The following is a 17,542-nucleotide window of genomic DNA, read 5'->3' on the forward strand; positions in this document are numbered from 1 at the left end:
CATGATGTGGACAAACACTTGCTATGATAAGGCTTAACCTTGTTGGAGCCAGAGCAGTAGTGCAGTGAGTAAGGTGTTTGCCTTTCATGTGGTCGACTTGAGTTTGATCCCAGACAACCAAGCCTGCCAGGAGTAACCCCTGAGCACTGCTGGGTGTGTATTGAAAACAAACCAAAAAAGAAAAGACTTAAACTTAACCTTGTTGGGGCTAAACAGATAGTACAGGTACATTGCCTTCCATGTAGCCAACTGCAGTTTGATTTCTGGCACCTCATATGTTCTTCCAGTCCTTGTCAGGAATGATCCCTGATCACTGCAGCATGTGCATTCCCCCTGGTACCTCAAGCCAGGAATGATTTCTGAGTGCATAGCCAGGAGTGACCCCTGAGCATCACCAAGGTGTGGCCCAAAAAGACAAAAAATAAAAAAAGGCATATGTAATTTTATTGTAATAGTTTATATATATTTTTCTTTTTTTGGTTTTTGGGCCACACCCTGGTGATGCTCAGGGGTCACTCCTGGCTATGCGCTCAGAAATTGCTCCTGGCTTGGGGGACCAGATGGGATGCTGGGGGATCAAACTGTAGTCTATCCTAGGTCAACCCAGTGCAAGGACATCACCCTACTGCTACACCACCACTCTGGCCCCAATAATTTATATATTTTAATTGTAGGCTTATACTTGTGAATGGCTTAATAAGATAAGAGTTGGCTTGGTAGTTTTTATTGTTGCATCAGAAAAGGAGATGAGACAAAATGAACTGATAACTCTCAAACTTCAGTTTTACTAATGATACAAACTTTTTAGATGAAGTCGATGGAGGAGATTCACAAAAGAAACAATTGACAAATCCACACGTGGAGCTTCGTAAGTATGAAACAAAATATTATTTGTTTAAGTACAGGGACTATAATTGAGCGAAAGCAATTTGTGAGACTTAGAGCCTTTAGATTAGATATGTATCTTTTTACTTGAAATGAATGTTAAGTACTGATGCTGTTTATTTAATAGATTTGGTTTACTATTTTTACTGTTACTAAATGTAGTCTTAAATTTAATTGAATTGCAACTTAACTTGTATTTAATATGATATTTTTATTTCTATTGTTTATATAATGACATTAGTAATCTAAAACCATTAGGCTATAGGCATGGATGCCAAAAATACCATCACATAATATATACAGTGAAGTTTCAAGCCCAGTAACCAGAGTAAAATTAGAAGCAGGTCTTTTTCATGTTTAATTTTTCTGAAACTTCCTTTTTTTTTTTTTTGGTCTTTGGGCCACACGCATTTGACGCTCAGGGGTTACTCCTGGCTATGCGCTCAGAAATCGCCCCTAGCTTGGGGGGACCATATGGGACACCAGGGGATCGAACCACAGTCCTTCCGCTTGCAATGCAGACACCTTACCTCTAGCGCCACCTTCCCAGCCCCTCTGAAACTTCCTTGAAGATCACTTTTGTAGAATTGTAATTGATGGGGATATAGACTAACCATGAAAATTGCTATTACAAAGAAAATTAAGTGGTTGGATTTGCCAAAGGCAAGAAATACTTTCGAGGGGCCGGAGAGATAGCATGGAGGTAAGGCGTTTGCCTTTCATGCAGGAGGTCATCAGTTCGAATCCCGGTGTCCCATATGGTCCCCCGTGCCTGCCAGGAGCAATTTCTGAGCCTGGAACCAGGAATAACCTCTGAGCACTGCCGGGTGGGACCCAAAAACCACAAAAAAAAAAAAAAAAAAAAAAAAAAAGAAATACTTTCGATTCTTTCAAGCTGTTTATTTTTATAAATCCTTCTGTCTATAGAGTTTTCTGATGCTAATGCCAAGTTTTACTGTCGGCTTTACTATGCTGGAGAATTTCATAAGATGCGGGAAGTGATTCTGGGCAGCAGTGAGGAAGATTTCATTCGTTCCCTCTCTCACTCTTCGCCCTGGCAGGCCCGAGGAGGCAAATCAGGAGCAGCTTTCTATGCCACTGAAGGTATGTCAGTCATCATTTTCTACTTAAGCAGCACCTGTATTTTCACTACAGGTTATTTGACAATCAGCAGTGTTTTCCACTTTTTCTCTTTATGATGGAAAGGCTGTAAGAAAAACATTTAAAATAATATATGTATGTGGTTCATAATAAGAGATGAACATCAATGAAAAATTCTTACTAAGTTTTGCAGTCTGAATTCTCCAAATGAAAATACTATTGCATTTCCAGAAAACTAAAATAGTACCTCGGAATTTTTAAGAGAAAGGTAAACATAGAAATATTTAGTCTAAAAAATAGAAAAGCCTGGTTCTTTAATTTTGAGTCACTCCTGGCTTTATGTTAAGGAGCCACTCCTTGTTGGGCTTAGGGACCATGTGAGATGACAGAGATTGAACCTGGGTCAGTCTTGTGCAAGGCAAGTGCCCTGCCCACTATTATCATCTTTGTGGCACATGCCATGTTCTTTTTGTTAATTTTTTTGTGGTGTTGGGGATCAAATCCAGGGCCTCACACATATAAAACAAATGCTTTATCTGAAACACATCCCTAGCTTCTGAAAGGACAAGTTATACTATGAAGTTTCATCCAAAACTAAGCAATTATATTCTATATTCTAATCCCCACACCCAATGAAAACAAAGATTATTTAGGAAATGCTGCAGGAAGGAAGTTGCATAAGACCTTTTATAATTGACTTGCAGGATTGGAGTTTATTGAAGTTTATTTAGTAATTCATAAAAGTAGATGACCGAGCCTTTACATTATTAGGTCTGGTTCTATCAATCACCAAGTTTTCTTGACCACATAAATTCTTGGAAGACCTTGAGTTATTTGAGAACCATGTTTTTTTTTTTAAGTGCTGTTCATAATACAGTTGGCTCCCCCGCCACACACACAATTGCAAAATTGTTCTTATTGAGTTTCAGTCATACAGAGCACATTTCCTGCCACCAATGTCCCCAGTTTTCCTCCCACACTCTTCCTTGCCTGCCCTTGGGACAGATTCCCCTCCCCTTCCATTTTGTTTCCTTTTAAGCAATGTGCTTTGTGATATTATTGCTGAAGGGGTATATGTCTATTACTTTATCTCCTTTCAGCATACAGTTCTTGTCCAGAATAATCATTTCCAACTATTGTTGTCTAGTAGTCCCTTCTCTGCCCTAATTGTGCTCCCCAGCTATTTGTATTATCTTATTTATTTATTTATTTTAAAATAACTTTATTTAAACACTGTGGTTACAAATTTGTTCATAATTGAGTTTCAGACATTCACCAGTGCACATTTCTTGCCACTAGTGTCTTCAGTTTCCCTCCTACCAACCCTCTCCAACTGCCTCTGGGGCAGGCATTGTATTTATCTCTGTCTCTCTGTGTGTCTCTCTGCTCCTCCCTCCCTCACACTCTGTCCCTCTCCTTTTTGACACTGTGGTCTGCATTATTGCACATAGCTCTTTATTCTCTTTCAGCACTCAGTTCTTGTCCAGAGTGATCAGTTACAACTATTATTGTCACAGTGGACTGTTCACTACCTGATCTGCATTAAGAACTCTTTTTGGCAGACTTATTGTGTCTGGTTATTATTACCATACTATCTTTTGTTTTTTATATATCCCACAAATGAGTGAGATTAGTCTATGTCTGTCCCTCTCTCTCTCTGTCTCTGACTCATTTCATTCAGCATAATAATCTTCATATCCATCCACATATCAGCATATTTTATGACTTTATTTTTCCCTAAAAGCTGTGCAGTATTTCATTGTGTAGATCACAATTCTGAATAGGACCCAGATCACTTTCTCTAAAACTGTTGGAGGGCCTTTTTCATAGCTTTTTCAAAAAAACTATGAACAGTAGTGGCCTGTGGGCTATAGTTTGAGGACCCTTGCCTGAGGCTTAGAGGAGGAGACTAGAGAGAGAGAGAGGAGAAGAGTCAGAGAGTGTGGTGCAAATGCCACACATATGCACTGCGGACCCAGGAGGAGTCTTCATGCAAGGCAAACGAACACTCTACCACTTTGCTATCGCTTTGGCCCCATACCATGCTGTTTTAATGACTTATGTTTTTTTGTTTTTTTGTTTTTTTTTTTTTTGGTTTTTGGGCCACACCCGTTTGACGCTCAGGGGTTACTCCTGGCTATGTGCTCAGAAATCGCCCCTGGCTTGGGGGGACCATATGGGACGCCGGGGGATCGAACCTCGGTCCTTCCTTGGCTAGCGCTTGCAAGGCAGACACCTTACCTCCAGCGCCACCTACCCGGCCCCTTTTTTTTTTTTTTTTTTTAATGACTTATGTTTTATAGTACAGTTTAAAGTTGGCTAAAGTCATTCCTGCAATCTTCTTTTACCAGGGATTACTTTAGCTATTTGTGGGCATTTATTGTTCCATATGATTCCATAATTTTCTTTGAAAATTGTCTTGGATATTCTTATAGGGATTGCATTAAATCTGTACAATGTTTTGGGAGTATTGTCATTTTAATTATATTAATCCTTCCAATCCATGAGCAGGGTCTATGTTTCCATTTGTTTGTGTCCTCTTTTATTCAGGAATAATTTTTTCATAGTTTTCTTTGTATAGGTCTTTTACTTCTTCCCTTTCATTATTTGTATATTAAAAACCATCAAGTTTTGCATATTAATTTTGTAGCCTGCTACGTTACCATACAAATCTTTTGCTTCTAAAAGCTGTTTTGTGGAGTCTTTAGGATTTTCTAAATATAGTATAATGTCATCTGTAAACAGTGAAAGCTTGATAACTTCCTTTTCTATCTGAATGCCCTTGATATCTTTTTCTTGCCTAATTGCTATTGCAAGTGCTATGTTGAATAGAGGTTTTGAGAGGGAGCAGCCTTGTCTTGTGCCAGATCTTAGAGGAAAAGCTTTTAGTTTTTTCCGTTGAGTATAATATTTGCCATGGGCTTGAAGTAAATGACCTTGACTGTATTGAACAAAGTTCCTTAATTCTGATATTGCTGAGAGTTTTTATCATGAGTGGTTGCTGGACCTTGTCAAATGCTCTCTGCATCTATTGATATGATCATATGATTTTTATTTTTCCTTTGTTGTTATGTTGTATTACATTGATTGACCTGCATATGTTCAATTTGCAGGTCAAAATGAATTCTACTTGGTTGTAGTGTATGACCTTCTTGATGAGACATTGGATCCCATTTGCTAGGATTTTATTGAGATCTTTGTATCTGTTCATCAATGATATTGGTCTGTAGTTCTCTTTTTTTGTGGCATTTCTGTTTGCTTTTGCTTGGTATCAGGGTGATGTGAGCTTTGTAAAAACTATATGGAAGTGGTTCTGTTTCTTCAATTTCCTGAATGTGCCTGAAAAGGATTGGCAGGAGGTACTCTTTAAAGGTTTGAATGAATTCACTAGTGAATCCAACTGGGCCTGGGCTTTAGTTACAGGGAAGACTTTTGATTACCATTTCAATTTCCTCATTATAGATCTGTTCAGGGAATCAAGATCATCTTGGTTCAACTTTGGGAGGTTCTAAGAGTTTAAAATTTTATTCATTTAGGGGCCAGAGAGATAGCATGGAGGTAGAGCATTTGCCTTGCATGCAGAAGGTCAGTGGTTCAAATCTCAGCATCCCATATAGTTCCCTGAGCCTGCCAGGAGTGATTTCTGAGCGTAGTGCCAGGAGTAAACCCTGAGTGCTGCCGGGTGTGACCCAAAAATACCAAAAAAATTTTTATTCATTTATTCCAGGTTCTCTTGTTTTGTGGATTAAATCTTCTCAAAGTAATCACTGATTACTTTTCTATTTCTGTAGTATCCATAGTAACATCTTCTTTTCCATTTCTGATTCTGTTTATTACGTTTCTTTCTTCTTCTTTTTTTTTTTTTGTTGGGTATTGCTAATGGTTTATCAATCTTGTTTATTTTCAGAAAACCAACTTTTGTTTTCATTGATCTTTTGTTTGTCCAGTTCATTATTATTTGCTCTAAGTTTTATTATTTCCTTTTGCCTTCCAAATTTTGGTTCATTTTGTTGATAATTTTTCAATTTTTTTATGCTTTGCCATTAGGTTATTTATGTAGGACTTCCTTCCTTCCTGATGAATGCTCGCAAAGTTATAAATTTCCTCTTAATGCTTTTGATATGTCCCATGAATTCTGATAATTCATGTTTTTATTCTCATTTGTTTACAAGTATCTTCTTTTTATTTCATCATTGGGATTTTGTCTATTACCCACTGGTTGTTCAGTAGTGAGCTGTTTAATTTCCAAGTGTTAGTTACTTCTTCATTTCTGCTTGTAATTTACTTCTATTTTTTTATTTTATTATTATTATTATTTTTTTTTTTTTTTTTGGTTTTTTTGGTCACACCCAGCAGCGGTCAGGGGTTACTCCTGTCTCTATGCTCAGAAATCACTCCTGGCAGGCTTGCAGGAGCATGTGGAATGCCAGGATTCGAACCACCATCCTTCTGCATGCAAGGCAAACACCCTACCTCCATGATATCTCTCCAGCCCTGAATTCACTTCTATTTTTAATGTATCATGGTCTGAGAAGATAGTTGACCCAATTTTATCTTGATTTTAATGGAGGTATGTTTTATAGTCCAGCATGTTGTTTATTTTTTAAATGTCTTGGTGCATTGGAGAAAAATGTATATTCAGCTTTGTGGGGATTAAAAAGTCATATATATCTAGTAAGCCACTCTTTTCCATTTCTTCCTTCAAAGCCAGTATATCCTTGTTAAGTTTTTTGTTTGTTTTTTTGTTTTTGGGCTTGGGGTCATACCTGGCAGCGCTCTGGGGTTACTCCTGGCTCTGTGCTCAGAGATCGCTCCTGGCAGGCTTGGGGACCATATGGGGATGCCGGGATTTGAACCATTGTCCCTCCTGGGTTGGCTGTGTGCAAGGCAAACACCCTACCTCTGTGCTATCTGTCTAGCACCTATCCTTGTTAAGTTTTAGCCTTGTTGATCAATCAAGAGGTGACAGACTGGTGTTGAAGTCTCTCACTACTTTTGAGCTGCTATTGATGCCTTTTTATAGTATTTTGCTGGATCTTCATTGGGTGCTTATGTTTAGGAGTGTGATTTCTTCCTGATTAACATATTCCTTGATTAGTAAGAAATGACCCTCTCTGTCTTTCATAACCTTTAACCTGAAGCCTATGTCTGAAGCTATGCTCTGTAGCTCTCTGCCCAGCCAGGGCAGATTGTCAGGGCCCCACTCCCTGACAATCTTCTGGTTCCTGCAATACTTGTTCCTGGCCTTACTCCCTTTGCTGGCTGTCTTGTAGCCAGCATCTCGCAGATGAGCTTATGATGCCTGTATGGCCTGATTGTGGGGTCTGCCTGCCTTGCCTAGACTTGCCCTTTCTGCACTACCGTGGCACTAATGTCCGTGTTCTATGAACTTGGCTGCGGATATGTGCCAGCGCCATGCTCCACTGCTCCAAGCCTTATCACAGGACCAAATCAGGGTACCAGTCAGTGCCAGACTATTGTCTTCGGCAACACTGCTGCGTAGCCACTTCTAGCTTTGCCATTGTTGCTTAAGGCTGCCACCACTGCCATATTTTTCTCTTTCAATCTCCCAAAGAACTTTATTTTCGATCTGGTGATTGACTGCTGCTTCCTCTTCAGGAGTCTGGTGCCCCATTGCTAGACTCAAGAGTTTTGGCGGTTTCATGCTTGGTGTCACACAGGGATCAGCTGATCTCTGTGTCTCCAGGCACCTCTTTGCTGCTGTTGCTGCTGCTGCTGCTGCTGCTACTGCTATCCCATCTCTCTGCCATTTTTATTTTTTTGAGAACTATGTTTTAAGTAAAAAAATTTTTTTTGTTACTTTAGATCTGAAGTGAACAAATCATTTTGGAAATTTGTAATGATGTATTACAGGTTACTTCTGTGCATATTGTGATTGAAAATGCCCTTGATATTTCTGCCTTTTAGATGATAGATTCATTTTGAAGCAAATGCCTCGCCTGGAAGTCCAGTCGTTCCTTGACTTTGCACCACATTACTTCAATTACATCACCAACGCTGTTCAACAAAAGGTAGAAATCCCAAACTGTGGCTTTTATTGGGCTTTTTCACACAGTGAGAGGTAGTTCTAATGCACCTTTTTCTGTGCTAAGATGTGAACCAGGTCTGGTTAGGTCTCTGAGCACCCCAAAGAGTGCAGCAGGGGCAAGTAGTCATTAAGTTACTTTTCCTAATAGATGTGAAGAAGTTACACAGATCCTTATAACACACTATTGGAGAAATTCTAGGTCATGAAAAGAATTGTGAATTTGAACATCTGCAGAAGATGGTTGCTTCAGTGAATGTTAAAGGCATTTTTTTTTTTTTTTTTGGTTTTTGGGTCACACCCTGCTTTGCTCAGGGGTTCCTCCTGGCTCTATGCTCAGAAATCGCTCCTGGCAGTCTTGGGGGACCATATGGGACCACCGCCCTTCTGCATGCAAGGCAAACCGCCTTACCTCCATGTTATCTCTCCAGCCCCAAGGCATATTATTTTTAATTAGTATTGCTGCTGCATGTGATCTGAAGGTGGAAAAGTTAGTTTTTTTTTAAGGTACACTTTTCATATTAGGAAATCATGTGTGAGTATTAAATTAAATGCCAGACAGCATTGATAAGTTGCAGATCATCTTTTGACAAGTTTATTTTTGCATTTCCTTGATTAGAGACCTACTGCATTGGCCAAAATTCTTGGAGTTTACAGAATTGGTTATAAAAATTCTCAGAACAATACTGAGAAGAAATTAGATCTACTTGTCATGGAAAATCTTTTCTATGGGAGAAAGATGGCACAGGTAAGGATATTGGACTATGCACAGCCTTTAGTTACTATCCTTTGTATATTTCTGACTCGAATTTAATAATCCAAACACTCATACCTTATTTTCTAATAGAAAAGAATTTTGGTTAAATGGTCATATTTAACTTTTGGGGTGAGTTAATTTTGGCCCCACCTAGTTATGTCCAGGGGCTAATACTGGCTCTACTCAGGAGTGTCCTCTGGTTGTTCTCAGGATACCTTATGGAGCACCAGGAATTTGAACTGGGTTTATTGTGGGATTCAAGGCAAGTGACTTAAGCCCTATGCTATCTTCATGGCTTTTTAAATTAAATTAAAAAAGAAATTAGGGGATATTTTAAGCTCTCTTTTGTTACCAGTTAAAAAATATGGAAGCAGTAATTTTAAAATATAAATACATCAGGGGCTGGAGTGATAGTAGGTATTTGTTTTGCATATGTCCTACCTGGGTTCAATTCTCAATATGAATAAAATATTATGTCTATACATTATATATATATATATTTTTAGAACATTATCATGTATTTAACTATATGCATGTGTACACTCATCTGTTGTATTTACATGCATATACCTATCAAATTTAACTTTTGGTTTATAGAACCCTATAGGAATAAATAAAGATGAAAATCATGGATTGCCCCTAAAATTTAGTATTTTATCTTCTAGAAACATAAGATTATGGAATAATTGGGCAGATCTATTTCTATCACCTCTTTTTTTAAGATGCAAAACTTGGGGCTAGAGAGATAAAATAAGGCCTATTCTTGACCTATGTTTGATTCCTGCCACTGAATTGGGCCCCCCAGGCACTGTTGAGTGGCCCTCTTGGCCTTGAACAGTGTTAGCTGGCTATCACATGAGTGGTGCCATAAGGGCCCAGCAATACCACATCCTCAGGCCTTTACATTGAATTACAGCTCAGTTAGCTGAGACTCTCTGAAAGTGGCCTCATCCCAGCCCCACTCTCATCCCTCAAATTGCTTGGCAAGTTCACAAAAGAGAAAAAAATAAAAGAAGAAACAGAGGTTTATCACAGCCACACAGCTAGACTCTATAAATTCTAGAGCAGCTTTACACTTGCTCTTCAAACTACTGATCCTTGAGCTACTTCAAATCTGTGACTTATTTCCATTTTATTTCAAGCCTGTGTGCTGGGTTCCACTGTTTGCATTCTTCTCTGGTGTCTGTGTCATCATGGATGAAAACAACCTCATGTAGTTTCTACATAAGGTCCTCTTGCTCTAGAACCTAAGTCCTGGCGTTTTCTTTTCCTGTCATCCCACATCTTCAAAGTATTGTTGTTTCTACCTTGTGACAAGTGATTATGGAGTTTAGAATAAAAACTTTCAAGTTTCTTAAGGCTATTTCCATTTGCTTTATAAATGTTTTATGATATAGCTAATGTTAATATGTATCTTAAAGCTGATGAAATGGGTCAGTATATTTCTGGTGTTTCAGTAATTGATACCCAGATATGCATTATATATAACTATGCCATCTGTTTTGTATATTATGTGATTGTAATACATGTGTTTTAAAACTGTTATTTAAATTGTGTTATGTAATATGTATGCTATATAAATTATGCTAACTCAAAAATTAAAGTATATGGAATGTTAGGAATACAAGGGATAAAATACAATGGATCTCTGTGTCTTTTTATTTAAAGACATTAATATTTTGTAGCAACTCAAGTACACATAAATGACAACAAATTTTCTTTCTGCTAGGTTTTTGATTTGAAGGGTTCACTTAGGAATAGAAATGTAAAGACCGACATTGGGAAAGAGAGTTGTGATGTTGTCCTCCTGGATGAAAACCTCTTAAAGATGGTTCGCGATAACCCGCTGTATATCCGTTCTCATTCCAAAGCTGTGCTGAGAGCCTCCATCCGTAGCGATTCCCACTTCCTCTCTAGTCACCTCATTATAGATTATTCGTTGCTGGTTGGACGCGATGATAACAGCAATGAACTGGTAGTTGGAATTATAGGTAAGTCAATAAGCTTTCAGCGTACAATGTAAAGACTATGATGGATGCACTGGCCTAGTCCTTTAATTGGATAGACTCATAAACTTTCATTGGAATTTAAAAGCAGTCATTTGAAAATTCTACCATCTGTTTAGTGTCCTTGCTTACATTTTAATTGTCTTTACCAAAAGATATATGTATTCAAAAATAACTAATACATGAACATTGTGAACTCTTGTAAGGTTATGACAGTATGGCATTTACAGAAACCTTAGGACAGCACCTGGCGTATTGTTCATTAGAGATAACTATTGTAGAAATGTTCTGTTAATACAGTTATTATTAACCTATATTTATTAACTTAATTTCCCCCCTTCTACAAACAGATTATATTAGAACATTTACATGGGATAAAAAGCTTGAGATGGTTGTGAAATCAACAGGAATTTTAGGAGGGCAAGGTGAGCATATTTTTCCTTTTGTTATCAGTTAACATCTTTTTAGAAAAATATAGTTTGGGACCAGAGTACAGGGGTAAGGCACTTGTCTTGCATGCAGCTGAACTGGGTTTGATCCCCAGCATCCCATGTGGTCTCTTACACACTGCCAGTGGTGATCTTGAGCACAGAGCCAGAAGTAAAATCTGGGTACTGCTGGATGTGACCCCAAAACAAAAAGAGCAAAATAAGAAAAAAAGTTTGAATGTCTACTTGTTAAAAATTCAAAAACATTTTTTTACTAAATGAAATCTACTTAGAAAGATGGGGTGGGGGGGCAGTGGAAAAAGAAGAAAAGGAATACCTTATTCATTGGCTTCTCCAGAATGGAAAAAAGAAAGAAATCCATGTTTAAAGGAGAGTATGGTTTTCTCTTCCTCCTTTCTTTTTTCCTCCTTTAAAATTTTTTTAATTATTTAAACACCAACCTTCCTCCTTACTTGGTGTCTATCTTGTTTTGGTTTTATTGGGGGAGGCAATTTTCCCAAGAACATATTGTAAAAGTCATTTGCTCAGTCAGTTATGTAACTGTTCTCTTTTTCCCTGTTGTCTTTCATAATCCTAGGTAAAATGCCAACTGTAGTCTCTCCGGAATTGTATAGGACTAGATTTTGTGAAGCCATGGACAAGTATTTCCTGATGGTACCAGACCACTGGACAGGCTTAGGTTTGAATTGCTGAGATATGAACACAAGTTTCGAAGTGGACCAAGAAGGAAAGAAAGGAGACTGAATAAAATGACCAAAACTAAGCTACTTTGATTTATCATATAAGTCATTTTCTGTAAAGGCCTTTAAGTTTTGAAACTATACATAGGCTATCATAAATGATGGGCTCAAACTCTAAGGATTTATTTTTTGATATTACCAATTATCTATCTTGAGGCTGGAAAAGTTGCCTGAATATTTTTGTGCTGAAGCTGAATGTAGATACATTTCAAAGGGCTAAGGACAAATTTTATAAGTGAAAACTGGTTGTTGTTTTGCTAACCTTTTTGCTCAGAATCAGTATCTCTCTCAGAGACTGTGGTTCCCCTCGCATCACATTTGACTTAGAAGGATTTCCTATATCTGAGGGGTTGGAGTGATAGGATAGTAGGTAGGGTCTTGCATGCTGAGATCCAGGTTTGATCCCCAGCATCCCAAGTGGTTCCCCAAGTATCACCACAAGTCATTCTTGAGTGCAGACCCAGGAGTAACCCCTGAGCCCAAAAAACAAACTTTCCCTCCAAAAAAAGATTTAATAGATCTGTTAACTTTGTGTTTCTTATTTGTTGATGATACAGGTGATGTCTGATACCAGGCAAGTTCATGACCTCACTCAGATTGCTTTAGGGTGGGGAGGAAAGTGGGGACCGGGAATATATGGAGTAAAACTTCCAGGAGCAACTGCAGTGTGATGACTCTTTGTTACCAGTATATATAGCCAATAGGGAACACAGGATTTACCTGTCTGTGGGAAGATTGAACAAAGGGAAGTGAAGGTCCTTACTGGTCAAGTGTATGTGCAGCATATCAGGTTTGCAGATGTGACCTATGTAACTGGAGAAATGTGACCTATGTGACAGGGAAAACACAGGAGGTGGGCTCCATGACGATATGCCAGATTTCTCTCCCCCAGGTGGAGTGGGTCTGCTCAGCCTAGAGGGGAGTCTTTTTTCAGGGGCTCCGTTTGGCATGCATGAGATTCTACCCTCTAAAGTGGCAATTACAGTGGGGTCCAAGTCTCTCTGAAGGGCCCCAGCTACACTTATTTCTTATGGAACAGTTTAATGTGGCCTACTAACAGTAAATTGTCTTTGAGAAAATAGCTTAATCCCAAATGTTTCCTTGTGTCTTCTGTCTTTAACAAGAATAATTTGAAATTCATATAAATTTCAAATGTTAATATATAAATTTACATGTAAAATTTAAATTGATATAAGTTTCGATTGTTCCATTCTTTGTGGAATGAAAACTGTCTTAGTGGAAGGGGCATAAGAAATTTCCTTCTTATGAGTGGTAGATCTATATCTTAGCCACTTGATGCTCTTATTTAGACTACCGTTTTAGAAATCATTATATACATTGTACTGTTCAGTATTACATAGTGAAGGACCTCTTTACCTCTTTTCAGTTTCATTTTGAAACTTGGAGAGCACTAATGAGAGCAGAATGAGGAGGAAACTTTTTTCTTTAGAATAAAGCATAATCCTAAGAATAATTGTTAAGTAGTACAGCAAAATGTTGTGAACACGTTGCATTGTATAAAAATGTTATTTATAAATGTGAGAATTTTTAATGCCATGACAACTTTATGAATAATAAAAAGAATTTGTTTCTTATGTGAGCCTAAGAAAAACAAGGGGAGGAATATTGTAAGTCCTTTTATAGTCTTGAATATTTTAAATTTATAGCTGTTCAACCTTTCTTACAAAATGTCTTAAATTTTTTTTTCTTGACTCTGCAGTCAATGATTTTCTAGTTATGGCTTTTATTAGAACTTGTAAACAGTAGGGTTGTTCTGGTTTCTGTGGCTTCGGCCTCTCCTTGGTATTGTATCTTAACCCAGTGACCATAGTCTGTAGTCTTGTAGTCAAATTATTAGGGAAACGGTCAAGAACATTTAGCTGTCAGAGAGAAACTGTCCTGGAGAAGCCTGATGCTGCAACCTACCAGGCCATTCATTACTCCTCAAGTATTAACTCGTTGACTTATGCAGTATTCAAACCATCTCATGCAATGCCCTTTTCTGTTTGTTTGTTTGTTTGTTTGTTTGTTTGTTTTTGTAACATGAATACAGTGTATTACAGGAAAACAAATTGTAATCCTGAGCAGTTTTATTAATGTTGCTGTGTCGGTTTTGTAAAATAATGTACATTATGTCTTTGAGGCAGATTAAATTTTAACTAGAGAGATGGCACTGTAAATCAGATTAGCCTCTTTTAATTTAATATGGAAAATTCAATTTAACAATACTGAAAATACTTAATGTAACATATTGTATATTTTATCTACTTTGGTTTAGTTATTTTATATGATCAACATGTTATTTAAATGATAAATGCCTTGATGTTTTGGAGACAGTACTGTAAAATAAAACTGACTTAAAATAAACAATTAAAACTGAGAATCTATTTCAACTTTGATTTGAATCTTCTTGGGGGAAATTTGCAACATGCCAAGATAGAGTTTAGTGTACAAAACCTGGCTCTGTCTTATAATGGTTAATTAACATCAATTTCCACTTCTTCCCTTGCTTTCCTACTGAAGAATTTGTCTTGGAAATAATCTATATCTGTAAGTCTCCCCCCCCCCCCCAACCACCAATGAATCATAGCTTCATTGCTCCTTTCAACCAAAGTACTTCTTTAAAATGACCCACCAAAATGCAGACCAGTCCAGCCTTTTTGGAAAACAATATGGACATTCCTCAAAAAGCTAGAAATCGAGCTTCCATATGACCCAGCAATACCACTACTAGGGATATACCGTAGGAACACAAAATCAAAAGTGCCCTCTGCACTCCTGTGGTCAGTGCAGCACTACAGTATACAGAATCGAAACAATGCAGGTGCCTAACTGTTGGGTTACTGATCCTACCTTAATCAATAATTCCACCTTAGGGTGTGACCTGGTGATAGTATATTGGATTATTCCTTACTTTATTCTCCTCCCACCCTAGGGTGGACCTGATTCTTGTCAATAAAAGCAGTGGTCTGAGGAAGGCAGGGGCTCATTCTTTGGTCTTCTTTCACTGAGCTACACTCCATCTTAGGAGCAGAAAGCTTTTGTGGTTTGAATTCCTTGCTTGAGCACTGGATTTCCTGAACACATTCTTGTACCTTTTCACTGTGTGAATTATTTCCTGTGGATCTCTACAACTGGAACTGTTCCCCCAGTCCTAATCAAACAGGGAAATGGCAACTGCCTTTCCTGTCTGGGAGCTTGGTGGGAATCAAACCTCAACCTATCTCCTAGAGAACGTGATACTTCACCTGACCACAGCTGAGTGGCTAAAAAAGCTGCCTTTAGGAAAAATGAAGTAAAATTTGCTTTATATGGATGGATATGGAGACTATTAGGCTGAGTGAAATGAGTCAGAATGATAGGGATAAAAAGAATAAGCTCACTCATTGTGAGATATAAGAAAAACAAAGGATTATGGGATTTTTGAGATCCTGAAGGAAGTGATTTTTTTTTCCTCTCCTTTTATTTTGAGGTTCACTCAGTGATGATACTTGAGGTTATTCCTGGCCCTGTTCTTTGATAGGTTCTCTGATAGGTTCAGAGGACATTATGGGATACCAGAAATTGAACTCGGGTCAGCCACTTGCAAGGCAAACACCTACCCTGCTATGCTTTCTTTCTGGACCACTCAAAAATACGGAGTATTTTTGTTTTGTTTTTGTTGTTTTGGGGGGGTTGGCCACACCCAGTGATGCTCAGGGGTTATTCCTGACTATAGGCTCAGAAATCACTCCTGGCTTGGGGTCTATATATAGTGCCAGGGATCAATCCAGGTCCGTCCTGGGTCAGCCGTGTGCAAGGCAAACGCCCTACCACTGCACTCTAGCTCCAGCCCCTCAAAAATACTTTTTATCAGTAGTTTTATACTGTTGATGTGTAAGACCAGCACAAAGCTAATGTGGATTTTGCCAAGCTCCTCACCATGATCCTCCCAACATCTTGCATTTTCTATCAGCTAATTTTGTATCTGAAAATGTGCATTTCACTTCACCCATATTGCCACATTCAGCCAGGTTTCATTCAACATACTATTTTATTTTAATTTCTTTATTTAAGCATCATGGTCACAGAATTGTTCTTAGCTGGGGTTCTCTTATAGAATATACTGCCCTTATACAGTGCAATTTTCTCATTGCCAATGTTCTCCATTTATCTCTCCCCATCCTGCCTGTCTGAGACAGAGATTCTGCTTCTTTTTCTCACTATCATTGTCATGCTAGTTATCACCGTTAGTTAGTGGTTTAACTGCACTCACCACTCCTTTTAGTAAAGTTCATATCATGGGCTGGTCCTCTTGGCTCTCCTGTTTTTGTCTCTGGATATTATTACCATACCATCTTTTATTTTTCTTATCTCCCAGAGGAATCAGACTATTCTATATTTATCTATCTCCCTCTGAGTCATACATAATATGAGCATATAATAATAATGATATTATATATTATGTTTATATATTTATATTTATATCATATCTAGTGATATTAGATAATGATATAATAATAATTAATGATAATAATAATCTCCATGTCCATCGATGTATAAGCAAACTCATGACTTTATTTTTTCCTAACGGCTGCATAGTATTCCATTGTGAAGATATATACAGTTTCTTTAGCCACTCATCTGTTGTCAGGCTCTGAGGGTGTTTCCAGATTCTGGCTATTGTAAACAGTGTTGTGGTGAACATAGGTGTGTAGACGGCATGTCTGTACTGTGTTTTGTGTTCCTAGGTTGTACCTGTGTTTTTGTGTACCCTAGGAGTGGTATTTTGGATCATATGGGAGCTCAATTTACACTTGTCTTGAGGTATATCCATATTGTTTTACAGAAAGGCTGGACTAGATAGCATTCCATAAGCAGTGAATGGGAGTTCCTTTCTCCCTGCATCCATGCCAGCATTAGTTGTGATGCTTGTGGGTTATGCCTTACTGGGGAATCTGTCTTGCATGTAATGTTGGCTTCTCTACGCATTTTTTTTTTATTGTGGTAGGAGTTACTAGGTCCAGCACTGCTCACAGGGCTCACATACATCACATGGTCTATATATGACTTTTGGGCATTTTGGAGACAGAGGCTACACCCATTAATACTCAGGCATTACTCTTAGATTTGTGCTCAGGGATCAATCCTGGAAGTACTTGGATCAGATACAACATTAGGGATTGCCCTGGAATTAGCCACAAGCCAGGTTTGCACTGTAAACTTTATGTCTTTAGCCCCTAAATATGCCTTTTTAGATGGCAAGACTCAAATTTAAATTTATTCACATATAATCTATAAATAAACCTATCCTACCTCTATTGGTACAATTCCAAGGTAGGCGCTTCTTAGCCATATTCGTCTTTCCCTTCATAGGATATCACTAAGGATGATTTGACCTTATGAAATAAAGTGTCACTACATCTCAGAAAGTAAAATATCTTTAGAAACCACTTCACAGAGTAATAGGATTCAGGGTGCTGTGTATGGAAAGGTCACGTAAGATTTTATGTCAGATATTTCCAGGATAGAGGATCCAAATGATAATACAATGGGTAGGGTGTTTGTCTTTCATGCAC

The 17,542-nt window shown here is 38.0% G+C and overlaps 1 protein-coding gene across 1 annotated transcript in view; it reads left to right on the plus strand.

Moving 5' to 3' along the window:
- Window positions 1-14,371, plus strand: part of PIKFYVE (phosphoinositide kinase, FYVE-type zinc finger containing) — a 108,748-nt gene extending 94,377 nt beyond the window's left edge. Inside the window, exons 36-42 of the mRNA XM_049782536.1 lie at window positions 809-868; window positions 1,813-1,989; window positions 7,915-8,018; window positions 8,652-8,780; window positions 10,519-10,780; window positions 11,146-11,220; window positions 11,822-14,371. Of these exons, the coding sequence (XP_049638493.1) occupies window positions 809-868; window positions 1,813-1,989; window positions 7,915-8,018; window positions 8,652-8,780; window positions 10,519-10,780; window positions 11,146-11,220; window positions 11,822-11,937 (923 nt within the window). The 3' untranslated portion in view covers window positions 11,938-14,371. The remainder of the gene's footprint in view (window positions 1-808; window positions 869-1,812; window positions 1,990-7,914; window positions 8,019-8,651; window positions 8,781-10,518; window positions 10,781-11,145; window positions 11,221-11,821) is intronic.
- Window positions 14,372-17,542: the final 3,171 nt, after the last annotated feature.

Source organism: Suncus etruscus, chromosome 10, assembly GCF_024139225.1.
Source record: "Suncus etruscus isolate mSunEtr1 chromosome 10, mSunEtr1.pri.cur, whole genome shotgun sequence".
Classification (NCBI taxonomy): domain Eukaryota; kingdom Metazoa; phylum Chordata; class Mammalia; order Eulipotyphla; family Soricidae; genus Suncus; species Suncus etruscus.